The sequence below is a fragment of the Carcharhinus amblyrhynchos genome, chromosome 2 (genome assembly GCF_965287045.1).
Source record: "Carcharhinus amblyrhynchos chromosome 2, sCarAmb.v2.hapA, whole genome shotgun sequence".
Taxonomy (NCBI): domain Eukaryota; kingdom Metazoa; phylum Chordata; class Chondrichthyes; order Carcharhiniformes; family Carcharhinidae; genus Carcharhinus; species Carcharhinus amblyrhynchos.
The window spans coordinates 86,655,614-86,683,580 of NC_137325.1; the positions used below are offsets into that span (position 1 = coordinate 86,655,614).

The 27,967-nt window shown below is 41.2% G+C and overlaps 1 protein-coding gene across 6 annotated transcripts in view; it reads right to left on the bottom strand.

Annotated features, from left to right (window-relative positions):
* The window catches only part of LOC145356100 (tyrosine-protein phosphatase non-receptor type 3-like), a 189,628-nt gene that overhangs the window by 112,089 nt on the left and 49,572 nt on the right, over nucleotides 1-27,967 (bottom strand). For 5 of the 6 annotated variants that reach the window (XM_080208707.1, XM_080208739.1, XM_080208724.1 and 2 more), the window contains exons 3-6: nucleotides 17,094-17,201; nucleotides 16,943-16,985; nucleotides 13,123-13,192; nucleotides 10,994-11,038 (exon numbers count right to left, since the gene is read on the bottom strand). In XM_080208707.1, coding sequence (XP_080064833.1) covers nucleotides 10,994-11,038; nucleotides 13,123-13,192; nucleotides 16,943-16,985; nucleotides 17,094-17,201 — 266 coding nt within the window. Of the gene's footprint in view, nucleotides 1-10,993; nucleotides 11,039-13,107; nucleotides 13,193-16,942; nucleotides 16,986-17,093; nucleotides 17,202-27,967 lie in introns of those variants that run through there. The other variant, XM_080208744.1, reaches the window with a different exon arrangement.

Consider the following 27,967-nt stretch of genomic DNA (forward strand, 5'->3'; position numbering starts at 1 on the left):
GATGCTTAGAAGTACAGAGAACCAGCAGGTTCTCGGGGAGCATACACATAGATCCCTGAAGGCAACAGTGCTGGAAAATGGGATTAGAATAGATAGGTGCTTGGTGGGCAGTATAGGCATAATGGGCTGAAGGGTACCTTTCTCTGCTGCAAAACTGTATGACTATATGAAATTTTCTGATGGAAGACCCTTCAATCCCATCTGGTGCAGCAAACCTCACAGGGACAAGGACAGAGAATTCATGCAGAAGCCATGTCCCCCTTTTACGGCAGTAGCTGCTACATTCTGATAAATAAAGCATTTAAATGTTCCAGAGCTACTTTGATATCAGTTCCAGAGAAAAGGTGAGTGAGTAATGTAAATGGGTAAAGAGATAGTATGGATAAAGCAAGTAAGTAAGGAGATATGATTGATAAGGTAAGTGGGTAAGGAGATAGGATGGGGTATGGTAAGTGGGAAGTAGGGAAGATGACTAAGATGGGTTAGAAAGCAGGGGGGTGAGTAGGTTGGGTGGTACCTAGATAGGTAGTTTGGGGGTAGTCAGGTTGGAAGCTAGGCAGGTTGGATCTGGGGTAGGGGGATAGTCAGGTGGTGAGGACTGATCAGGGCGCATCGAGTGTTTAGGAGGGTTAGTCAGTGTTGGGATGGGGGAAATCGAGGTGTAGATGTGGTGATCTCTGAATAAGTGGGAGGGTCAACTGTATAAATACCCAGGTATTAGATTAGGTTCTTTTTCATGTCTAACATTTCTTAAATTGGTAATGTCCAAAGTCACCGTCTCTAACTCAGGGTATCAGGGATCCAGGAATTGCGCATCAGAAGTTCAAACTTCCTCGTAATTCCCATGGAATTGTTCCATTGGGACTTCCAAAGGGCCTTGTCACCCATCCCAGGATACATCCAGTCTCCAGCTATCCAGAGACTGCAAGATCTGGGCCATTAGTTACAGACAGTGAGTGAAAAGGGTACAAGGGTTTCAGTTCTCTTACGACCCTATGCGTAAAAGTATTGTTTCTGTTACTTGCGTAATGTTGATGAATGAGTGATTTTCTGAAGTTTTTATTGGTTGACACCTTAAAAAGCTTTTTGTGCAAAGTTCTGGAATTGCATTTACTAAATGAACTGCATTTACTTCAATAAAATTGAAATGCTTGTAGATGCTTGTGCATTTAAATAAAGAGTATTATTTAGGCAGACATTCACCCAAAAACGCAATGACGCAATGACACACACACACAAAGATACAGTTCAAGAGAACAGCGCACTTTACAAGTTGTGAACAAATAGGGGAGGGGGAGAAATCATGAGAGGGGAGACATGGTAAATTAAATGGAAGCGAAAAGGTAATAGAGCAGGGTAGCAATTTGGATAATGATTACCAATATGTGGCAAGGAAGGACAAAGCATAAAAACCTATAGATACGCCAGCAGATAATGAAAGATTGCAAAAATGATAAAAAGACAAGAGTTAAAGGCTCTATATCAGAATGTGTACATTCATAACTAAACTGATGAATTGTTAGCACAGATAAAAATAAATATGTATAACCGGGGCAGCAATCTGAGGGGAGTGGGGATGTAGGAGTGATGTCCAGGGCGAACTGGGGAGGGGTTCGATATCCAGGTGAGTGGGGGAGGGGGGTGGTGCGACAGATTTCCCAGTGCAGGCAAGAATCACACTTGGGCTTTTCTTTTTCAAAGTGCCATACAATTGCATCTGGGAGCTCCTCCAAAAAATGGACATGATTCTCTCCTGCTTTCACACTCATTTGGCATTTAGAATTCTTCTGATAGGATCACCCCCTTCCCCTCAGACTGAAATCTGAATATTGAAGAATCTTTACATTTTGGAATGACAGGAAGCTAGGAAAAGTCGGTATGGTTGCTGCAATAATTAAGGATGACATTAATAGAGTAGCAAGAAATGACCTTAGCTCCAAAGTGCAAGGTGTTCCACGCCCATTGGGCACCACAGGGGCTGGGGTGCGTCATTGACCCTAATAATCACATTTTAATTTGATGTTTTTTAAGTTTCCTCTACTTTGATTTTGTTCAGGCTATTCCCCCTCCTTTTGGGGAGCTGCCCCTTTTACTTTGTCCTGATTGAACTTGAGTTTGTTTATCTGGTTTGACCTCAAAAGAGGCCAAAGTGCAAGGCGTAGAGAAAAGAAATAGGAATGGCAAGAGATCACTTGTAGGCGTAATTTATAGGCTCTCTTACAGTTGTCACTAAATTGGATGAGTAAGAAAGATGCTTCAATAATCTTGAATGACTTTAAACTTCATGTTAATTAGGTGAATCAGGTTGGCATGGTAGCCTGGAAAATGAGCTAAAAATGTTTTTGGGACAATATCTTAATAGGAGTAAGTTCTAGAGCCAACAAGGAGTAGGCTGTTCTAGAGTTGGTAATATGCAGTCAGACAGGATTAATAAATAACCTCACAGTGAAAGAGCCTCTTAGTGATAGCGATCATAACATGACAGAATTTCACATTCAACTTGGGAGAGGGGAGGTGGGCAGTGTGGGTCAAAGACCAGTGTTTTAAACCTAGATAATGATAATTATAAGGATATGAAGGCAGAACTGCCTAAAGAGAACTGGGAAATTAAATTAAAAGGCAAGACAGTGAGATGCAGTGGCAGATATTTAAGGAGATACTTATTAACTCTCACCAAAGATTTATCCTAGTGGGAAAGAATCTTTAAGAGGGATGCATCATCCATTGCTCAACAAGGAAGTTAAGGATCATATCAAAGTCATGGAATCATAGAATCACAAAATCATACAGTGCAGAAGGGGCCCTTCGGCCCAAGGAGTCCACACCGACATATCAGAAACATCTGAACCATCATCTAATCCCATCTGCCAGCACTTGTCCCTAGCCCTGAATGTTATGATGTACCAAGTGCGCATCCAGATGCTTTTTAAAGGATGTGAGGCAACCCACCTCTACCACCTTCCCAGGCAGTGCATCCAGGCCATCATCACTCTCTGGATAAAAAAGTTTTTCCTTACATTCCCCTTAAACTTCCTGCCTTTCACCTTGAATCTATCTCCCCTCATGACTGACCCTTCAACTAAAGGGAACAGCTGCTCCTTATCCATTCTGTCCATGTCTCATAATCTTGTATACCTCGATTAGGTCGCACCCTCAGTCTTCTCTGCTCCAACAAAAACCAACCCAAACCTATCCAGCCTCTCTTCCTAACTCAAATGCTCCATCCCCAGCAGCATCCTGATGAACCTCCTCGATGCCCCCTCCAGTGCAATCACTACTAAAATGTGTATTAATGTGGCAACCAGAACTGCACAGAGCTCTAGCTGCGCTCTTACCAAAGGTCCACACAACTCCAACATGACTTTCCTGCTTTTGTAATCTATGCATGGATTGACAAAGGCAAGTGTCCCATATGCCTTTTTCACCACCCTATTAACCTGCCCTTCTGCTTTCAGAGATTGCGACAAACATGCCAAGGTCCCTTTGTTCCACAGAACCTCCTAGTGCCCTACCATTCATGGCTTCTAGTCAGTAAAGCAGCCTTCTGTCATCACCGTCTGTCTCCTACAACTTAGCCAATTTTGAATTCACTTTATCAAATTGCCCTGTACCCCATGTGAATTTACCTTCTTTACAAGTCTCTCTTGTGGGACCTTGTCAAAGGCTTTGCTGAAATCTACATAAACTACATTGATTGCACTACCCTCGTCTACACACCTGGTCACCTCCCTAAAAATTTCAATCAAATTTGTTAGGCGTGACCTCCATGCTGACCATCCCTGATCAAGCTTTGTCTCTCCAAGTGGAGATAGATACTCTCCTTTAGAAGTTTCTCTAATAGTTTGCCTACCACTGACCTGAGATTCACTGGTCTGTAGTTCCCTGGCTTATCTGTACAACCCTTCTTAAATAGTGCAACCAGTTGTTCTTCAGTTGTCTGGCACCTCTCCCCATTGTAGGACACAGATGGTGATGACAGAAGGCTGCTTTAGTGACTAGAAGCCATGAATGGTAGGACACTAGGAGGTTCCAAATATTATTTTGTAAATTGAGTTTGTGTCTTTCTACGTCCTGTTTGTGAACAGAACCGTCACTTACCTGACAAAGGAGCAGCGTTCTAAAAACTAGTGGCTTTTGCTACCAAATAAACCTGTTTGATTTTAACCTGGTGTTGTGAGGCTTCTTACTGTGTCCCTCTCTCCGTGGCCAGAAAGGAATTGAAAATTTGGGTCAGAGCGCCTGCAATTTCCTCCCTTGCCTCCCACAGTAGCCAAGGGCACAATTCATTTGGACCTGGAGGTTTATCCATTTTTAAGTCTGCCAACACCGACAATACCTTGTCCTTTCCTATGTCAAGTTGCTCAAGAACTTCACAATCTCTCTCCCTGAATTGCATACCCCCATCGTCCTCATTTATTTTTAGGTGAAGGCAGATGTAAAGTATTCATTCAACACTTACTAATGTCCTCTGGCTCCACCCACAGATTTCCCCCTTGGTCCCTAATAGACTCTACTCTTTCCCTGGTTATCCTCTTCCATTAATCTACTTATAGAATATCTTTATACTGTTGTGAGGGCTCAGGTGGTTAGGGGATGTAAAAGATTGGGCCTGGTGATTGGGGACTCCACAGTTAGGGGGACAGATAGGAGAGTCAGAAGTAATGGTAGGGACTCAGGGCTGGTGTGTTGCCTCCCAGGGGCTGGGGTCCAGGATGTTTCAGAGAGGGTGTTCAGGACTCTTAAGGGAGAGGGAAATCAGCCCCAAGTCATAGTTCATGTGGGGACGCATGACATAGGGAGGTTAAGGGAAGGGGATATTAAGCAGAAATTTATGGAGTTGGGGTGGAAACTTAAGGCCAAGTCAGACAGAGTGGTTATCTCGGGACTCTTGCCTATGCCATGGGATAGTTTAGAGCGGAACAGAGAGAGGGAAAGTTTGATCTCGTGGCTGAGGGGATGGTGCAGGAGGGAGGGGTTCAGGTTCTTGAACAATTGGGGCTCATTCTGGGGAAGGTGGGACCTCTACAAGAGTGATGGTCTACACCTGAATCAGAGGGGAACCAATATCTTGGGGGGAAAATTTGCTAAGGCTATGCAGAGGGGTTTAAACTGATTCAGAAGGGGGGTGGGATCCTGAGTAGCAGGGATGAAAGTGAGGGGGGCATAGATGGGGACTGCAATGCACGACATCGTGGGGGTGGAGCAGAGCAGGGTTTGAAATGCATACACTTTAATGCGAGGAGTATTCGCAATAAAGTGGATGAACTTGCAGCGTGGATCAGTACCTGGCACTTTGATGTTGTGGCCATTTCAGAGACATGGATAGAGCAGGGACAGGAATGGTTGTTGCAGGTTCCGGGGTTCAAATGCTTCAGTCGGACTAGGGAAGGAGGTAGAAGGGGGGGAGGAGTAGCATTATTAGTCAAGGATTGTATCACAGTGTCAGAGAGGAAGTTTGATGAGGACTTGTCTGTTGAGGTAGTATGGGCTGAGATTAGAAATAGGAGAGGAGAGGTCACCCTGTTGGGAGTCTTTTATAGACCTCCTAAAAGTTCTAGAGAGGTTGAGGAAAGGATTGCGGAGACGATCCTGGATAGGAGTGAAAGTAATAGGGTAATTGTTATGGGGGACTTTAACTTTACTAATATTGATTGGAATAGCTATAGCTCTAGCTCATTAGAGGGGTCAGTTTTTGCACAAAGCGTGCAAGAAGGTTTTTCGACTCAGTATGTAGATAGGCCAACTAGAGGTGAGGCTATATTGGATTTGGTGCTGGGAAATGAGCCAGACCAGGTGTTAGACTTGGAAGTTGGTGTGCATTTTGGTGATAGTGACCACAATTCGGTTACGTTCACCTTAGTGATGGAAAGGGGTAGGCATGAACCTCGGGTCAGTAGTTTCAGCTGGGGGAAGGGTAATTATGAGGCTATTAGGAGAGAATTAGGAAGCATAGGTTGTACTAGGAGGCTACAGGGTCTGGGAACGTCCGAAATGTGGAGTTTTTTCAAGGAGCAGCTACTGCGAGTCCTTGATATGTATGTCCCTGTCAGGCAAGGAGGAAATGGTCGAGCTAGGGAACCGTGGTGCACTAAAGAAGTTGATTCGCTGGTTAAAAGGAAAAAGGAGGCTTATGTCAGGATGAGACTTGAGGGCTCAGGTAGTGCACTGGAAAGCTTTAGATTGGCTAGGAGGGAGTTAAAGAGTGAGTTAAGAAGGGCTAAAAGAGGACATGAGAAGATTTTGGCTGATAGGATTAAGGAGAATCCTAAGGCGTTCTATAGATATGTTAAGAACAGAAGATTGGTTAGGGCAAGATTAGGGCCAGCAGTGGGAAGTTATGTGTGGAACCGGGAGAGATTGGAGAGGCATTGAACCAATATTTCTCTTCGGTATTCATGCAGGGAGACATAAATGTAGCTGTGGAGAACACTGGGTTACAGGGTTGCAAACTGGATAGTATTGCAGTTGATAAGGAAGATGTGCTAGATATTCTTGAGGGTTTGAAAATAGATAAGTCCCCTGGGCCGGACGGGATTTACCCTAGGATTCTCTGGGAGGCAAGAGAGGCGATTGCAGAGCCTCTGGCTCTGATCTTCAGGTCGTCGTTGGTCACAGGTATAGTGCCAGAAGATTGGACGATAGCGAATGTTGTCCCATTGTTTAAGAAGGGGAACAGAGACTTTCCCGGGAATTATAGACCGGTGAGTCTTACTTCTGTTGTGGGTAAGGTTTTAGAAAAAATTATTAGGGATAGGACTTATAGTTATTTAGAGAGTAATGAATTGATTAGAGATAGTCAGCATGGTTTTGTGGAGGGTAGGTCGTACCTTACTAACCTTATTGAGTTTTTTGAGAAAGTGACCAAAGAGGTGGATGGGGGTAAGGCAGTTGACGTGGTATATATGGACTTTAGTAAGGTGTTTGATAAGGTTCACCATGGAAGGCTTCTGCAGAAAATGCAGATGTATGGGATTGAGGGTGATTTAGTTAATTGGATCAGGAATTGGCTAGCAGATAGGAGACAGAGGGTGGTGGTTGATGGTAAGTATTCGTCATGGAGTTCGGTTACAAGTGGTGTGCCTCAGGGATCTGTTTTGGGGCCACTGCTGTTTGTAATTTTTATAAATGATCTGGATGAGGGTATAGTTGGGTGGATTAGTAAATTTGCTGATGACACCAAAGTCGGAGGTGTGGTAGATAGTGAGGAGGGGTGTCATAGTTTACAGAGAGACTTGGACAAGTTGCAGGGCTGGGCCGAGAGGTGGCGGATGGAGTTTAATGCGGAAAAGTGTGAGGTAATTCACTTTGGCAGGAATAACAGATGTGTAGAGTATAGGGCTAACGGTAGGACTCTGAATAGTGTTGATAAACAGAAGGATTTAGGTGTATGTGTACATAGATCCCTGAAAGTTGGGAATCAAGTAGATAAGGTTGTTAGGAAGGCATACGGTGTCTTGGCGTTTATTGGTAGGGGGATTGAATTTAGGAGCCACAGCGTCATGTTGCAACTGTACAAAACTCTGGTGCGGCCGCACTTGGAGTATTGTGTGCAGTTCTGGTCCCCACATTATAGGAAGGATGTGGAGGCATTGGAGAGGGTGCAGAGGAGGTTTACCAGGATGTTGCCTGGTATGGAGGGGAGGTCCTATGAGGAGAGACTGAGGGATTTGAGGTTGTTTTCGTTAGAAAGAAGGCGGCTAAGAGGGGACCTTATTGAAACATACAAGATGATTAGAGGTTTAGATAGGGTGGACAGTGATAGCCTTTTTCCTCGGATGGAGAAAGCTAGCACGAGGGGTCATAGCTTTAAGTTAAGGGGTGGTAGTTATAGGACGGATGTCAGAGGTAGGTTCTTTACCCAGAGGGTGGTGAGGGATTGGAATGCCCTGCCTGCTGCAGTTGTAAATGCGCCTAGTTTGGGGGCGTTTAAGAGATCCGTGGATAGGTTTATGGATGGAAAGGGATTGGTTTAGGTTAGAGGGTCATTGCTTTTTAATTGGTCGGCGCAACATCGTGGGCCGAAGGGCCTGTTCTGCGCTGTAATGTTCTATGTTCCCGGCTAGAGTTTTCTCATATCCCCTCTCTTTGCACTCCTAATTGTTTTTAAAGCTCCACCCTGAACTTTCTATACCTAACTAATGCGTCCACTGATTTGCCCCCCTTGTACTTTTTAAAAGCCTTTTGTTTCTTTCTCATTGTATCATGAATATCTCTGATCATCTGTGGTTCTCTGGGCTTGTTATTCCTACCTATCACCCTAGAAGGAACATGCTGGGTTTGCACCCTCTCCACTTCCTTTTTGAATGCCCCCCAAATTTAAAGTAACACTGTACAATACTGCAAAGGTTAGTGGGCGGTCAGAAGGTTAGACAGATTTTGAAACCAGTAAAGAAAGACCAAAAATAGGTAAAGAGGGAGAACTTAAAGGATGAGGGAAAGTAAGTTATAAATACAAAAACAGATTGTATGAGTTCCTAGAAATATTTTTTAAAAAATATAAAATAACTAAAGTAAGTGCTGGTTCCCTAGAGAAGAGTCTGGTGAATTAATGATGGAAAACCAAGAAATGACAGAGGTGCTAAGCAGGTATTTTGTGTCTGCCTTCACTGTTGAAGACTTAGAAAATTTCCCAAAGATATGTGAACATCATGAAGTGAAAGGCAGAGCAGCATGGCAGCACAGCGGCTAGCACTGCTGCCTCACAGCACCGGGGACCTGGGTTCAATTCCTGGCTTGGGTCACCATTTGCACATTTTCTCCGTGTTTGCAGGGTTTCCTCCGGGTGCTCTGGTTCCCTCCCACAGTCTATAGATGTGTGGGTTAGGTGGATTGGCCAATGATAAATTGCCCCTTAGTGTCAGGGGGACTAGCTAGGGTAAATGCATGGGCTTTGAAGATAGGGCCTGGGTGGTACTGGCTGAATGGCCACCTTCTGCACTATAGGAATCTATGATTCTGTGAACTTAAAATGGTCCCCATCATTATGGAAGAGGTGCTGGGGAATCATACCACTGCATCTTATATTATATGCTTCGTCGAGTTTTGACATCAAACACCAGAAGTTGTAGTAATGTCAATGGGAGATGATAAAAACCTAATAACACATTCTATTGTGCTTAAAATTAAAAAAAATTGGAATTTTAAAAACAAAAGAGTGAACCAACTTGAAAAACGCTAATTTTAAGAATGAATGTGCCCTGGCTGTAAGAAACTAAAAGCTGAAGCTCAACTCTGTTGACATCCTATATGTATAATGCTTTTAATTAATTGACCTCAAAACTCTTTAAACAATTGTCTTTTGTGATTTTCATGGAACAATCCAGAAGTATTGCTGTAGTATATCATTCCAAAAATTATAAACTAATAGTGGATTGATAAGGCCTTAGAAGGAGCAGTTTTGCGCAGTGAAATATCCAAGCTCTAAGTCAGCAAGAACAAACCTAACACCAATTCGTAATACAGCCATCTCAAATTCCCCAAATGAACATCATGCCAAAATCTGGCTACAGTTTCCAGCCTATTTTGCAGGAATTTTCACTTGCCTGCTGCATAACTACTGGGAAAAATGTATAGAGATGGTATCACAAGATTTGAGTCTTAAGAAAGAATTAGTCAGTGTAGAAAGCAATTGCTGAGTCTTTCCTTCAACACAGTGAGAATACAGAGAGAAAACAAGTCATAAAAACAGGTTCCGAAGAGGAGTGAAATTGAACTCGAAATATTAACTCTGTTTCTCTCTCTATAGATGCTGCCAAACCTGAGTGTTTCATCACTTTGTTTTTATTTCAGAAAAGCAACTCATTTGGCATTGATGAGCATGAAGACAAAACGGAGAAACATGGTGAATTATGACAGAGAGACTTGAAGGCAGAAAGTGAGATAAAGATGCCCTTTCAACCAGCAATTGGTAAACCTTCCCTGGAAATAGTCAGGATGTTGACAGTCTTGACCTTCATAAAATATTAAAATCTATTAAGGGAAAAGAAGCGTCTGATTAAAAAAAAAGTGTTTCATCAAGATTAGTAGAAAGAACAATACCAGAAAACATTGAGTTGACTCAGTTGTGGCGCTCTGCTTTCATACAAGCAGGTCATGCATTCAAGAACTACTTCAGAACTTTCTAGTCTGATGCTTTAAAAATGCCATCTTTCATATGAGATATTAAACCGAGTCCCCATCTGTTTGTTCAAATTTTCAGAGGATCCCATAACACTACTCAAAGAGTAGGACAGTTCTCTTACTGCTCTAACTAACACACTTCCTCAACCAACATCACCAAAATGGATTACTTGGAGAGTTATATCCTCGTAGTTCATACTGTACACAAATTACTTGTTGCATTTGCAAAGTAATTCCCTTGCTATGAAGAAGCAAAATGCGTTACTTTCTCCTCATGATCAAAAAGCACAAAAATAAAACCATCAGAAGGGGAAGATCATTGGAAAAGACAATGCTGTAGGCCAGTACCTGGATGAATGTCCTCATCATACTATCCGTGGGGGTCTTGTACGTGGTTGCCTGTGTTATGGCCAGCCCCCAGGGAAACAATGTAGTGCAGCACAACTTTAAATGCTGTTTAAACTATGTGAATTCCATCCATGCCCCTCTCCCCACTGCTAACCACACACACAACCCAGAACATCTTCATTTTTTTAAAAATGGACAAAATAGTTTTTGTGCTGTTTCCCCAGTGTTCTGGCTTAAGAAGAAATTTATTACCATTTATGGACAAGTAAAATATGTCAAAATATCATTGTGGTAATAATATAAATACGCTATACTAGAGTATAATGAATAAAATCAGATTTTAGGCTCATATTTTATTTGCCAATGTCTTCATTCACAGTCAATGCACCAATTACTAACATGCAATCAAACTACTCTTGCTTAATCTTCAAAATGGAAATGTTACTGTGAGAAATCAATATATATTAAAACTTATGGCCTGTTACAGGTAGAAGAGTGCATGATATATATGAAACATAATACTTACCTTCCATCAATAAATTCCTTCTTCAGATGTAAAAAATATAAGTGCCTGAAAAGTAGACCAAGATGTTAAATATCAGTGCATAATCTAAATAGAGAAGGCATTTGAAAAATAGATGGTTCCGATGTCTTCATACATTTTGATCTGCAAGTTTGAAATGGGATAATTTTCATGCCTAGCAGCTAGTAACAACATCCTGGAATTTGCCAACTGTAACATGCATTGTTAAAATGCAGAATTCTAAAGTTACATTAGATTTTCTATTGGACTTGGTTGCCACTGACACATAATGCTATTGGGCATATAACCAACAAACCAATAGTGATTTCAAAACAATTTCTCTTTGCTGAAACAACGGAAATGACTGCTACTTTCCAACATTCGTATTTGAACAATAATGCTCCTAATAGTAATAATTCAACCAAGGACTCTATCTGTGATAAACCTTGCTCCCTCGTTAAAGAGTGAGCCCACGGCTTGATTTTTCCAGTTTAAAAGTCAATCACAGCACATCACCATTTTGTGTAATTCTTGATAAATAACTAGATCTTGCAAACACATCCATATATTTCTGAAAAGTCACACTTCTGTGGAGTTGCTCCAGGGGAGGCAATACTAAAAATCAGACACAAGACACAAACAAGCAAAGTCCTTTAAAGAAACTGAGAAGCAGACATTGCACACGAACAAAGTGCAGGTCCTTTCAGGTGGCTGTGCCATAGAAACCACAGAGAACAGAACTAAAGCCTGAAATATCTGATGAAGGGTAGGCTACTAAACAGAAGAAGTTATTGAACACGTTTCTAGCAGGAAATTGGTAATAAAGGACAATTTCAAAGCTTCTTTTGCAAACAATTTAAGTTTTCAATATGATTGATATGACCCAAATTGTGTTTGTCTTAAAGAAAAAGTTATTCAAGTGATCGGATTGGTCAGCTTTGCTTGGTTTGTCAATACAGTGGAAAATAATAGAGAGATCTTATTGTTCTATTTTCTAATCAGAAAGTGGGGGGAATCTGCAAGTGACAGGCTGAAGATGCAGCAGCTGATAAAATCTACCTACAGCAGGAGTAAATGAAAACCTGTCTGGCATCTTTCATGAATGTTGAGTAAAGGACAGATCAATAAATCCTTAACTTCAAATCAATACTGCTCCAGGACTATCTGAAAAAAAAATTCTAGCCTGTGGCAATTTGAGTTAATTTTACATTTTTAACCATGCAAATAACTGAACTAATGAACTTGTGCATGAGTCGCAAAAACCCAGCTTGCAGGTGCAGCAGGTAGTCAGGAAGGCGAATGGGATGCTGGCCTTCATCGCGAGGGGGATTGAATATAAAAGTAGGGAGGTCTTGCTGCGGCTGTATAGGGCATTGGTGAGGCCGCAGCTGGAGTACTGTGTGCAGTTTTGGGCGCCGTACTTACGCAAGGATATTTTGGCCTTGGAGGGAGTGCAGAGGAGGTTTACTAGGATGATGCCGGAGTTGAGCTATGAGGAGAGGCTGAATAAATTAGGCTTGTACTCGTTAGAGTTTAGAAGAATGAGGGGAGATCTCATTGAGACGTATAGGATGATGAATGGGATGGATAGGATAGAGGTGCAGAGACTCTTCCCGCTCAGAAAGGATAGTAGGACTAGGGGGCACAGCCTCAAGATAAAGGGGGGGGCGGTTTAGAACGGAGTTGAGGAGGAACTTCTTCACTCAAAGGGTGGTGAATCTCTGGAATTCTCTGCCCGTTGAAGTGGTGGAGGCTACCTCACTAAATATTTTTAAGACGCAGGTTGATGGGTTTTTGATAAGAGAGGGGATTAAGGGTTATGGGGAGAAGGCGGGAATGTGGAACTGAGCCACGACAGATCAGCCATGATCTTATTGAATGGCGGGGCAGGCTCGAAGGGCTAGTTGGCCTACTCCTGCTCCTATTTCTTATGTTCTTATGAATGTGTTAGATAGGCTTGGAATAATATCTTTGTCAAAGCGAGAGAGTTAAAATAGAACTTGCAATATATTGCAATTTTGTGGACTGGGCAGTAGATAATTGAATAAATATTATTTACATTTTAAAGATTCTTCAGCCACACAATGTTGAAGTGTTATGCCATAAGTTGTACTTACATGCACATTGCCTACCTTGTCTGTTCTTGCTGCAGAGCATTAGGGTCCGTTACAAAAAATCTCACTCGGAAATTTAGTGTGCCTCCTAAATATTTTGGGTGAAAAAAAACACATTTAAATTATCAAAACTTCCTTTACTTTAATAATGTTATTTGTGCTGGGGAATGAAACTCCTCGCAGGGGGTCAGATATAACAACTGTTCCACTAAACTGCAAAAACATGTCTCATTTCTAACTTCAACTTGCATTCAACATTATAAAATATCCCAAATACTTCAAAGGAATATGATACAATAAAAGTTGACACCAGTCCACTTACGGAGATATTAAGGAAGATTTTTAAAAATTCTTTCATGGGATATGGGCATCACAGGCTAAGCCAGCATTTATTGCCCATCCCTAATTTCCCTCGAGAATGTGGTGTTCGTAGTATAAGGGGCTTGCACACCTAGGGGCTAATGTGGGACTGAGTACACAGTACCACCAACACAGCTATGTCAAACGGTATATGACCCAGAAACGTGAACAGATCTGAGCATGGAGACACCTCCTACCTTGTATCCTTTACTGTACTTGCATCGTTTTAGTAGTTGATAAAGACTTTCAGTTAACCTAGGGTGGCATGGTGACACAGTGTTTAGCACTGCTGCCTCACAGCGCCAGGATCTTGGGTTCAATTCCCAGCTTGGGTCACTGTATGTGCGGAGCCTGCACCATCTACCCGTGTCTATGTGGGTTTCCTCCAGGTGCTCTGATCTCCTCCTACAGTCCGAAAGACATGTGGTTAAGTGCGCTGGCCATGCTAAATTCTCCCTCAGTGTACCTCAACAGGCGCCGGATGTGGCGAATAGGGAATTTTCACAGTAACTTCATTGCAGTGTTAGTGTAAGCTTATTTGTGATACAAATAAATAAACTTTTAAAATAATTAAAAAGCTATGGAGATTTCTCTAAGACATACTGTTCTGCAACCAGCATCCTCCCAATATGGTGGTAAAAACCCAGAATCTTGCTAAAGTATAGAGACAAGGCAACACCGGAAGAAAAATTAAAAAAAAAAATTCTGCCTGAAAAGAAGCTCCAGAAGTAAAGGCGCATAGGAAAAATCACCAGTAAAAATTCCAAAGAAAGATTTGGAAACTGGAGGATGAAATTTTAAACCCCTCACTGCAGCAGACACTTCGAAGCCTATCTCTAGAGTGCAGAGTTGATGGAACCTGCAAGAGTGTGTTCAATCTTTTAAAATTACAGGTTGCACCAAGTCCTAACAACTGCTTAAGTAATTTAGTGTCAGAATTGCAGTTCGAAAGAAACTTGTTGCTAAAACCCAATCCCCAGGTCGGAGCCTGAAAACATGGTGTCTGACTGAAGGAAATGAGAAAATAATTAATTAAATATTTAGTGGCGGTCAGGATAGTCTGGCTTGGAGTGGAACCTGCAGGTGGTGGTGCTCCCATGTATCGCTGCCTTTGATCTTCGAAGTGGTAGAAGTTGCAGGTTTGGAAGGTGCTGTTGAAGAAGCCCTTGTGAGTTGTAGCACATCATGTAAGTGGTATACACTGCTGACACTATGTGTTAGTGATGGACAGTAAATGTTAAACAGGATGCCAATTAAGTGGATTGCTTTGGCTTGGGTGGTATTGAGGTTTGGGAATGTTGTTGGAACTGTATTCATCCAGGCAAGTGCAGAGTATTCCATCACACTTCTGACTGGAGGCTCGTACATGGTGAACAAGCTTTGGGGAGCCAGAAGTTGAGTTACTTGTGCTGAATTCCCAGCATCTTAACCTGCTCTTATAGCCAAGTATTTAAATAGTTGGTCCAGACTAGTTTCGTCAATGCTAACCCTGCCAAGGATGTTGATGACTGGGGATTTAGCTATGGTAATGCTAGTGAATACTGTACAGTGACGGCTAGATTATCTAAAGCTTGGTCAGAGAGATAAGTTTTATAAGGATCTTAAAGGAGGAAAGAAAAGTTGAGAGGCGGAGAGATTTTCAGAGGAAATTCCAGAGAAACTGCCTTGGCATCTGAAGGTGTAGAGTGATTAAAATTAGAAATGTTTATAAGGCCATAATAAAAGGAATGCTAATATCTTGAAGATATATTGAAGATCTTCATTTTGAATAAGTAGAACATTTCCTGTAACAGTCACTGAGAACATTTGGCAAGTGGGACATCAAGGAGGTTAGCACTGCTGCCTCACAGCACCAGGGACCGAGGTCCAATTCCAGCCTTGGACGACTGTATGAACAAATACAGAATGGTTTCCCCCAGGTGCTCCGCTTTCCTCCCACAGTCCAAAGATGTGTACATTAGGTGGACTAGCCATGCTAAATTGCTCTTATGTATCCAAACAATGTGTCAATTAGCTGGATTAACCATGGTAAATGCGCGGGGTTACAGGTACAGGGAGAGGGGACGGGCCTGGTTAAGATGTTCTTTCGGAGAGTTGGTGCATACTTGATGGGCTGAATGGCCTCCTTCTGCACTGCAGTGCTTCTGAGCTATGGTTAGTTGGTTTATTACCGATTGTCGTAAAGACCCAGCCTGAGAAGGAAATCTGCCATCCTTACCCTGGTTGGACCTATATGTTACTCCGGACCCAAAGAATTGGCTCTTGGAAGCTCTCTGAAATGGCCTAGCAAGCCACTAAGTTCGAAAGCAAAGTGATGAGCAATAAATACTGGCCTTGCCAGTAACACCCACATCCCATAAAAGATTGCGACATATCCCATGAAAGAATACACTTTGTTTCAGCTCATACTTACTGGGAGTTGGATGAAAACCAATTTCCTATCTAGCCTAACACAGCATTTCTTGTAGAAAATGCCTAACATTCCTAGGGTGTAGTAGAGCTTCTTCTCCTTCCAGCAAATATGGGAGGTTTGAGATGCTATTGATGGGGTTAGGGAGAAGAGTCTGGTAGTGCACTACAACATAGCTACTGGGGTGAGTACCTGGTATTAACAGTTAAATGACTCTTCCTAAGAATTTGATAAGGTTACAATGGAGACAAAGTATTTAGAAATACCATGCGTCACGTTTCTAGTAACACTACCAGAATTTCTGCTGTTACTTGTACAATAAGCTGCTGAAAATTGAGGAAGACACAAGAGAATTTTGTAACCGAATTGGATAAATACAGCATTAATCTTTTCATTGACGTCATGATTTGTGTTATAAAACAGGAAGCTCTTTGCTGGAATGGTCTATTCTGAGCTCTCAATGTAATTTGGGGCATGCCAACTGCTTTCAGCAGCTTGTCAATCTGGGTTTCTAATTATTCTCCAGTGCCTCCTTTTAATTTCACAAGTGGATATTGTATAAAAGCAAGATCAGACTTGATTGTGATACTTATGTATAAATAAATATTTCAACATTCATTAAAGCTCATAGCTAAACAACCATGCGTGAGAGGCTGCAAAGTCAGGGAACTGCAAACCCAATAATATTTTCAGAACAGGAAGGCAAGGAAGAAAAATACTTGTATTTGAACAAGGATTATAATGTAGAGCAATGTCAATAGCTCCTTTCACAGTAAGGTTAAGTTAGCTCCATGCCACCAGCAGAGGTAATGATCGAAAGTGGTCAAGCACTTTCTCAAAAGGTTGAGGGGGAAGATTTTTCACTTCAAAAACTTTTGTGAATTCTGAAATATAACGGCCAGTTTATTAAGGCACAGATTCCTTCATATTTGCATACATTTTTACTAAATTCATTAACATTATTCGCATTAGTTCCATTTTAAGGAAGCAACTAAAATACAGTGGCTAAATAATTCAACAGTTTTGGGAGGTTAATAACATTTAGTTATAGTAAGTCACTACACTTACCTTTAAGCTGTTTCCTGATAGGTTTGCTAGGTTCAAGCCACCTCTGTGCATGAAATATTAGTAAATCCACGTTAGATTTTACGATCAAGTTAGTAACGAAATGCATGCAGAAGAAAAAATATTCAGATTTTTAAAAATAATATATGCTTACAGGACATTCTATTGAATCATCTATAAATTGTAAACCAAAATATTCCTTTTCAATCAAGTCCAGGTGTTTATAGACCATATCCAACAGAACTTGACCAGCATCTTGTTTCTGCAAAACAAAACATGGTTTTATAGTAAGAACATGTCACCGAGATTTTATATTTTGAGTCCCAGGCTTTCACAACTCAATCAAAATGCCGAAGCAAAATACACAGATGTTGAAAATTTGAAATAGAAACAGAAAATGCTCCAGGAGCGGGCTAGAATGGCTGGAATTTGTGGTAAGAAGTCTCACAACACCAGGTTAAAGTTCAACAGGTTTATTTGATAGTAAACGCCACAAGCTTTCAGAACACTGTTCCTTCGTCAGGTGAGTGGAAAGTTCTGATCAGAAACAGGGCATATAAAGGCACACACAGTTTACAGAATACTGATTAGAATGTGAGTCTTTACAGCTAACCTGCTATTCAAGTCTTAAAGGTGAACTCAATTAAAAAATCTGAAATTAATTGAAATTTAATGATGATCATTCAAATATGGTGATCATCATAAAACCATTGTTGATGATCATGAAACCACTGATTATCGTAACTGGCCGCCCTCACTTGGAATGGCTTGTATGTGACTCCAGATCCACAGTAATTTGATTGTCTTAAATGCCCTCAGCTCAACGGCAATTAAGGATGGGCCATAAATGCTGGCTCAGCCAACGATACCCATTTCCCAAGAAAGAATTAAAAACCTATCAGGGACAAAATAAACTTTATTTTGGAAATGCTCAGGTTAATCGAGAACCAACATATAAGTTTGCAGACAACATAAAACTTGACAAAGCAGTAAAGTAGATACGATGTGAATAGTGATATGCTTTAGGATGACATAGGTTAGTGAAGTGGGCAGTGCATGGAGAAGTGTGATCTACTTTGTGGCAGATTAAGCCGAATGAACTTGCTCTGCACTGTATGCTTCTACGATTGCATGACCTAACAAAATTTCACATTTTCTCTGCAACCTCCCACCCCAAACGTAGTTTGCAGATCTTGAAAGAAAAAGAGAGGAGTAAATTTGAGAGGAGGAAGCAAAAGTGACTAACCAGTTGAAAGACATCAGAGATAAGCAAGTGTGTGACCACATGTTTCAACTTGTCATAAGCACCACTGAGAAGGCTGATATATTACATAGTAAATTAGGAATTTAGGATTAATTTGACAGCAAGATAGTTAAGTACGTGCAGGGTCTGCAGTTCCTGAAAGCAGCATTGTGATGGAATTTTCAATGGTAAAGGTGTCACACTGAAACACACATTAGCTACAATTGATTGTGAGTCTCTCACTTTTGACAGTTTTCCCTAAAACGTTGAAAATTATGGTTTATTCTTTCCATTTGTACTTTTTCTTAATAACTTAAGAAAGTTTTCTACACCATTTGTACTATAACTTGTAACTGGGATCAACAATTTGCATATGACCTCAATTTACATATTTAAGTGTAAGGCCTGTTTCAGGCTTCTTAACCATTTACAGGCCCCAGAAAACTGCATCGGGGGACCTTGCTACTGCTCCCCCTCCCCATGGTTTTCAATTTCTGATAGTTCATTTTTCAGGTTAGAATTTAGAGACTGGCAGCTGAAAATTTTTCCCTTCATATCAGTGTTTCTGTGACTTTTTAATGAGAATTCTAATTGAATTTTCATGAGATATTGCTAACTCTTTACATCTGTGAGATGAGGCAAAACCAATAGAGCAGGGAGAGAAAGATTTTAAAAGAAGTATTTTGCATGTATTTAATTTTGGGAAGCAAGAACAAGTAGATATGACCAACTTAACCTGAGAAGACTTCGTCAACAACAACATGAGAAAAAAATCAAATACAGAGCAGATTGGATAAAGGTGGCAGGGTTGTATTCTTTAAAGGGCATTAGTGAACCAATTACACTTCAACATTTTTTTGGTGCTGGCTGACAATTACCAGACACATTGAATTCAATTTCACAATTTCCCCTACTGCAATTTCAACCACCTGTGGGTTGGTTGACCAGTATCATAATCCACATAAATTAAAATTTGGTGAAGTGGGGAGGGCATGCGAGTGAGGACACAGAAGGGGAGGAGGAGGGTGAGAGCACAGCAGTAGAGGGCAAGGTCAGAGGAGGAGAGGACACAGAAGGAAACAGCAAGGGCACGGGAGAGAAGGGCACAGGAACGGGCTAGAATGGCTGGAATTTGTGGTAAGAAGTCTCACAACACCAGGTTAAAGTCCAACAGGTTTATTTGATAGTAAACGCCACAAGCTTTCGGAACACTGTTCCTTCGTCAGATGAGTGGAAAGTTCTGATCAGAAACAGGGCATATAAAGGCACACACAGTTTACAGAATACTGATTAGAATGCGAGTCTTTACAGCTAATCTGCTATTCAAGTCTTAAAGGTGCAGACAATGTGAGTGGAGATAGCATTAAGCATAGGTTAAAGAGATGTGTATTGTCTCCAGTCAGGATCCTGCATTTACTATCAAATAAACCTGTTCGACTTTAACCTGGTGTCGCGAGCCTTCTTACTGTGTTTACCCCAGTCCAACGACGGCATCTCCACATCATAGAATTTGTGACACAGAGACTGGATAGCATGGGAGGACTGGGATGGGAGATAGGAGTTACATAGGAAGGAGAATAGTATGAAGGATGGAATGGGGTTGAGGGGAAGGATGAAAAGAATCAGATGGATAAAGCACGAGGGGGATGGCCAAGGAAGGATGGAAAGGCATTTGATTAGAATTTTAAAAGGTATTACTGCAATGAAGATACTAATTTTACCACAGTATTTTGCAGGTCTCTGCTTGTCAAAATCATTCTGAGGTTATCCACTTTGAAAGGAATAATAGTAAAATGGACTATTATTTAAACGGTGAAAAGTTACAACTTGCAGAGGGACCTGGGGGTCCTTGTGCATGAATCACAAAAACTCAGTCTGCAGGTGCAGCAGGTGATCAAGAAGGCGAATGGAATGTTGGCCTTTATCGCGAGGGGGATAGAATATAAAAGCAGTGAGGTCTTGCTGCAATTGTACAAGGTACTGGTGAGGCCGCAACTAGAGTACTGTGTGCAATTTTGGTCTCCTTATTTGCGAAAGGATATATTGGCTTTGGAGGGAGTGCAGAGGAGGTTCACCAGGTTGTTTCTGGAGATGAACATAAGAACATAAGAAATAGGAGCAGGAGTAGGCCATCTGGCCCTTCGAGCCTGCCCCGCCATTCAATAAGATCATGGCTGATCTGTCGTGGCTCAGTTCCACTTTCCCGCCCTCTCCCCATAACCCTTAATCCCCTCTCTTATCAAAAACCCATCAACCCGCTTCTTAAAAATATTTAGCGAGGCAGCCTCCACCACTTCAACGGGCAGAGAATTCCAGAGATTCACCACCCTTTGAGTGAAGAAGTTCCTCCTCAACTCCGTTCTGAACCGCCCCCCCTTTATCTTGAGGCTGTGCCCCCTAGTCCTACTGTCTTTTTTGAGCGGGAAGAGTCTTTCCACCTCTATCCTATCCATCCCATTCATCATCTTATACGTCTCAATGAGATCTCCCCTCATTCTTCTAAACTCTAACGAGTACAAGCCTAGTTTATTCAGCCTCTCCTCATAGCTCAACCCCCTCAACTCCGGTATCAGCCTAGTAAACCTCCTCTGCACTCCCTCCAAGGCCAAAATATCCTTGCGCAGGTGCGGCGCCCAAAACTGCACACAGTACTCCAGCTGAGGGGGTTAGCTTATGAGGAGAGATTGAGTAGACTAGGCCTGCACTCGTTGGAGTTTAGAAGGCTGAGGGGAGATCTTATAGAGACATATAAGATAATGAAGGGGCTAGATAGGGTAGAATCAGAGAGATTATTTCCACTTAGAAAGGACAGAACTAGAGAGCACAGCCTCAAAATAAGGGGGAGTCAATTTAGAAGAGATGAGGAGGAACTTCTTCTCCCAGAGGGTAGTGAATCTTCGGAATTCTCTGTGCATTAAAGCAGTGGAGGCTACCTCGTTAAATGTGTTTAAGTCACAGATAGATAGATTTTTGACCAATAAGGGAATTAAGGGTTATAGGGAGCAAGCAGGTAAGTGGAACTGAACCACTTTCAGATCAGCCATGATCTTATTGAATGGCAGGGCAGGTCGAGGGGCTAGATGGCCTACTCCTGCTCCTGTTTCTTGTGTTCTTATGTTCTTATTCTGACACAACAGTGTAATGAACCTTTAGCTTCAGGAAACGTCTTTCACTGTCAATATGACAGGTTTCCAGTTGCCAATTTGGCTCAGGACTACATCTGACCTTAGTGACATAATACACAATGGAGACTTGTTGTAGTTCATGAGACCACAAGATAAATACAGACAAAGGAGAACATTCAGTTCATCTTAAATTATACATCCAAAAAATCCTCAAGTCCTTTCACTTGATATTTCTTGAATGTGCGCAGGATTATTGATGACATTATTCCTCTGGAAGTTCAATCCATGCACTGATCATTCTTTGTATTAAAAACCTTCCTGAAGTCAGTCCTAAATTCACTATTTTGCAATATGAATCGGTGTCCCTATTTCCTATTGTCAGATAAGCTGAGTATTCAATCCAGGTCTCCTGTAACTTCGCCCTTGGCCACTTCAAGACTATTCAGGAAATACACATGCACCCATTTTTCTTTACTACATGTACACATGCTACATGCCTGCTTTTACATTTTAACTATCACATCTAATGCCATGTACAACTTTATCTGTTGGAACATTTCCCATGCCATTGCTATTTGGATTTCAAAGCCAAAGGGTGGGATTTTCTGGCCCTTACCCTGCTGGATCTTCCAATCCCACTGAAAGTATCCCCAGCAGTGGGCTCCCTGCCATGCAAAATGCTGGAGACATCGGTAGGTCCAGAAGGTCCCACCAGTGGTGAATGTCAAGCTGCCTCCCCCATTGGAAAGCACACTGCAGAGGGAAGGTGGAAAATCCCATCTGTGAGTGGGCAAAAGTTTATATCCGCATCATGCTTTCCCATAAATAGCAAACACATCAGCACAGAAGAAGAATTATACTAGTGATAGGATTTCCAAGTTGCAATATCATGAATTAGGAATGGAAGCGGTCAACAATGATAGACATTAACCTTCAACAAACAACCCTTGAAGTTCTTTCCCCTTTAGTCAATCAAACAACCAGACTCAGTCGAGCATTCTATCGGCATTGTATAAAACACCTAAAGTATTCTAAAGCAAAACAAATCATTTTCTTCAACTGGTAATCAGAGGACACAGCATTCCTGAGAAACAAAGTATTCCAAGTTTCTGATTAGACTTTCCTTGTGGATCAATAGTTCTTTGCCTCAAATTTAAACCCACCAGTCTGAGCATACAAAAAAAGGTATAAAAACTAAAATTATTTCCACACTTTTCCGACCTATGTTTTCTTGATGCACATACAGGAATTTTGACAATATTTATTCTTGAACATGTAGTAATAATACAAAAACAGGTAGCTTTGAAATTAGACGCAAAGCACACCACCTGAGTAACTTGAAGCAGTATAATATCGAACGTTTCCTTCTGGAGGCCTTGACATCCAGAATGGGACACAATGTTCCCCACTTTGGCGAATCGCAGAGAATAGTGAATCAAATGTATCCATTTCCTTATTTGAATTTTCTTAATCGCTGCAATGATTAGCTACCAGTGTAAATAATAACTGAAGGTCATTCAGAAGCAGAAAGCATAGATCAGGATGACAAAAATGTGTTTGATCAGTTTGAGTTTGAATGCCTATAATCTATAATTGATAAACGTTTATTTGAGTGACAGCTCATTGAGATTGATAGAAACTTCAATTCCATTAATTGAAGCATTACTTCAAATAAGAATATCTGAACATTTTTAATCAGTTTATTGACCAGTTTCTTTATTGTCGTCATGGGCAATATGCTGCTTCGGCAAGAAACAGAATATAAATAATCGTCGAGCAGGCCAGAGGCATGGGAGGTCTTGTGATGCAGCGGTAGTACCCTTGCTCTGGGTTCAAGTCCCATTCCAGGGCTTGATGACCAAGGAAGGTGTGTTCACAATGTGGCCAAACAGGTTGAACATCAATCTGTAAATCCTCTCAATATATGCCAATATCAGACAGTAAGATCAGGCAAGATGCCTGGTCAGCCATGTGATGGAAAAAAACTGAAGGCTCCATCATCATGAAGCATAGCTCTACGCTACAGCATGCATGTACCAGAACCTGGGGGGGGCGACTAGTTGGTTTAGTTGGCTTGATGGCCAGTGTGGATCACACTGGTGCCAACAGCAAGGGGTTCAATCCCCATTCCAGCTGTGGTAGTTTTGAGACCAGCCTCCTTGTCCTATCCTTGTGGAGGTCGTGGCATCATGAGTCAGGAGAGAACTCATGAAGATGGCCAGAAGTAATTACTATTCTTAAGAATTTTGATTTCTATCAAACAGATAAGTATGCAAGTACTGAGGGAATGAACAATCACACATTTCAATTTCATACACCATAGAATGGGCGACAGCACAAAAGAAAGTCATTCAGCCTCTTATGTCTGCCTTAGCTCAGGAAAACTGACCTAATGACGCTCCCCTACCATTTCCCCACAGCCCTGCAATGTCTCCCATTTCAGACAATGCTCCAAATCCCTTTTCAATGCCAGATTGAATCTTCTTCCACTAGACTGTCAGGAAGTGCATTCCAGATCCTAACTACTCACCATTGGTTCTTCAGTCAATAAATTTAAATCTGTGCTCTCTGGTTCTCAATCCCTTTGCCAATGAGAACAGTTTCTCCAAATACAATCAGATAATTCTTTCATATATCTATCAAATGTCCTCTCAATGTTCTCTTCCCCAAGGAGAGCAGTTCCAACTTCTCCAATCTATAACTCAAGCTCCTCACCCTGGAACCGTTCCTATGATTCTTTTCTGTACCCTCTCCAATGCCTTCACATCATTTCTGAAGTGTGTTGTTCAGAATTGGATGTAATGCGCCATAAGATAATAAAAACAGGTTCAGACGTAGGTTATTTTCCCCTCAGGGCTGCTCTGCTATTTAATAAGATAATGACTGATCTGATTGTGGCCTTAGTACCACTTTCCTGCTTGTTCCCTATAACGCTTGGCTCTGTTATAGATCTAAACTCTGTTCAACTCATCCTTGGATGTATTCAATGACCCAACTTCCACTGCTCTCTGGGGAGGAGAATACAAAATGACTTTGTGAGAAGATAAATTTCCCCTCACCTCTGTCTTAAATGTTAGGTGACTTATCTTTAAACTGTGCCCCTGAGCTGTATACTTCCCCATGAGGGGAAACATCTTCTCAAAATCTAACCTGTCAAACTCTTAGAATCTTTTCTGTTTCAATTAGATCACCGCTCAACTTTCTAGAGTCCAATGAGTACTGGCCAAACTGTTCAACCTTTCCTCACGAACAGCCTAGGAATAAGCCTACCAAGTGTTCTCTGAATTGCTTCCAATGCATGTCCATCCCTTGTGACCAAAACTGTATATAGTACCCTCAGTGCAGTCTTATCAATGCCCTGTACAACTGCAGCAAGATTTCTCTACATTTATAACCCATTCACCTTCCAATAAGGGCAATGTTCCATTTGCCTTCTTAATTACTTGCCGTATCTACATGCAAAGATTTTATGATTCCTGTAAAAGAACATGCAGATCCCTCTGTACCTTAACATTTTCGTTCCATTTAAGTAATATTCTGTTTTCCTAATCTTCCTGGCAAAGTGGGTAGCTTGAAATTTTTCCACATTGTAGCCCATCTGCCACTTTGATCCACTTACTTAACCTATCTATATCCTTCTGTCGACTCTTTGTACCCTCCTTGCAACTTGCTTTTCTGCCTTTCTTTGCATAATCAGTAAATATGGTTGATACAGCAAATACAATCAGTACCTTCATCTGCATCATTAAGATGGATCACTATCTAACCTGTCAAATTCTCTGACAACCTTTTCTGTTTCAATGAGATTTAAAGTTGAGGGCCTGTGTTGATCTCCATGGCTCACCACTAGTTGCAGTTTCTCCTGAAAATGATCCATTTATCCTGACTGTTTGGTTCTGTATTAGTTAGCCAATGCTCTAATCATGCTAATATACCACTCCGAACATCATAGAGCTCTTACCTTGTGCAGTAAATTTTTATCTTATTGAATGCCTTTTAGCAGTTCAAATACACTATATCTGCTGATCTCCTTTCATCCCCTGTTCGTTACATCCTCAAAGGCACCTTATAAATTAGTCAAACACTATTTCCCTATCACAAAGACATGTTGATTCTGCCTTATTGTATTATGATTTTCTAAATGTTGTGCTACTACCTTTTCAGGAATCGATTCTAGCATTTTCTTAATGACAGATGAGTTGATGCTGAACTCGCGTTTTATACAGCTTTATCATAACTTTGTTCTGTTGTATTCTTTGCCCCTATTTATAAATGCTTTACAAACAATGCTCTCAACTTTCTCTGCTACCATCAATGATTTGTGATCATAGATCCCAAGATCATTCCACTCCTGCACATCTTCAGATTTGTACACTTTATTTTACTTTGCTTTTCTGCCGACCAAAATGAATCATTTCACACTTCTCTGCACTAAACTTAATCTGCCAATTCCACCAACCAATGTTATTTTGAAGTTTCATCCTCCTCACAGTACACAATACTTCCAAGTTTCATATCATCAGCAAATTTTAAAAACTGCATGCTGAAGTCGAGGTCATTAGTGTATATCAGAAAGAGTAAGGGTCCTAACAAAACCCCTGGGGAACTCCTCCATAAATCTTCCTCCAGTCTGACAAACAATTGTTCACCACTACGCTCTGTTTCCTGTCACTTAGCCAACTTTATACCTATGTTGTTACTGCCCCTTTTATTGCATAAACTCTGATATTGCACACACCTCTGCTGTGAGGCACTTGATGGGGAAGCCCATGTACACCACATCTGTGACATTATACTAATCAATCTCTCCATAATCCCATCTAAAAACTCAAGCAAGTAGTTAAACATAATTTGCCCTTAACAAATTGTGCTGGCTTTCCTTAATTAACTTGCATTTACCCATGTGCCTATTAATTTTATCCTGAATCATCGTTTCTAAAAATTTCTCCACCTTTGAGGTTAAGGTGATTCAACCTGTATTGGCTGTACTTCTCTTTAGATCCTTTTTCTTAGAAGGGTGTAACATTTGGAATCTTCCAGTCCTCTGCCAATTGAATAAATGTATTTTATAACTGGCTAGACAACATGTTAATCATCAGCTAGGGGTAATTTAAAATACATTTTGGGCACAATGGTAGCATCCCTACCTTTAGGCCAGGAACTCAAGGTTCAAGTCCCACCCTAGGACTTGATGGCCATGGAAGATTTGGCCAAAGTGGCCAAACAGGTTAATCTTTTCAATACCCCTGATGGTAGGTGGTAAGAGAGGGGTAGTTTCTTGATCAGCTATATCAGGGAAATGGCAAACCACTGCAATACTCTCCAACACCCTCTCAGGGCATGATACCCGAGGGAAGAAGAGGTTCAATAAATCAGCCTGTTTATTCTATCCCAAATGCTTTAGGTGATTGATGTTCATTCTGCAGTAGTGGTGTTGAATCATAGCTGTGCTTGAGCTCACCAGGGGGATACGTGCAGTGAGCTTTACATGTGTTTTTACAGACAGTTAAGTGGCAAATGAACTTTTGAGTTCCTCCCTCCCGTTTCTTCATTTACAGCTATTTATAAGGTGTTACTTGTACCCTCAATAGCAATGCAAAATACTTGCTCAATTCATCCACCTTAACCACATTTTCCATTATCAGTTCCCCAGATGCCATTTCCGTAAGACCAATGCTCATTTTATTAACTCTATTCTACAGAAATATCTACATAAACACTCATTATCTATTATTATATTACAAGCTAGCTTTCTCTCATACTTTAGCTTTTCTCTCCTTATCAATGTTTTTGTTATTCTTTGATGTTCCTTATATTCTTCCCAATCTTCTGGCCTGCCACTCATCTTTGCATCAACATATGCTTTTTCTTTAAGTTAAACACTGTCTTTAACTTTTTAGTTAGCCACAGGTGACAAGTCCTCTCCTTTGGAATTTTTCTTTCTTATTGGAATGTGTGTATTCCATGTATTCTGAAAAATCTATTAAGGTGTCTGCCATTGAACTTCCGTCGGTCTATCCCTTAAGCATATTCACTCTAGCTAGCTCAGTTTTCATCACATCGTAATTGCCCTTATTGAAGTTTAAAATACTGTTCTTGGATGCACTCTTTTTGTTCGGAAACTGAATGTAAAATTAAGGGGAATGTATTCCTACGTGAAGATATCATGCAATCAACCTCATGCAAATAAAAATCCACAAGTGGCTCCAGATTTTTCAATTTCTTGAACTGAAATCATCCAGCTTCCCTCTTCCCACCTTCCCTAGAAGACTTTCCCGCTGGAAACTTTGCACGTGTGGAGATTGAGCAAAGACAGGGCAGGGTTCAGCTACACATGTGCCAATCAGACTATCCAGAAGGTACTGAAAGGGGAGCTTCCATTAAAATTGGGTATAAAGAAATTTAGGTTGCTCTTGGAATTCGAGCAACCAGGTCCCAGTAGAACTAGGTTATTCAGGTATTCCGTCAAAAGGTCAATGACCTGAAACATAAATTCCATTTCTCTCTCTCCACCATTGCTGCCCAGCCAACTGAATATTTCCAGCATTTTCTGCTTTTATTTTGCTCAGGGCTAATGTCAGAAGGCACTTCTTCACATAAATGGTAATGGAAATTTCAAGCTCACCTCTGCGAAAAGCGGTTGAGGCCAAATCAATTGAC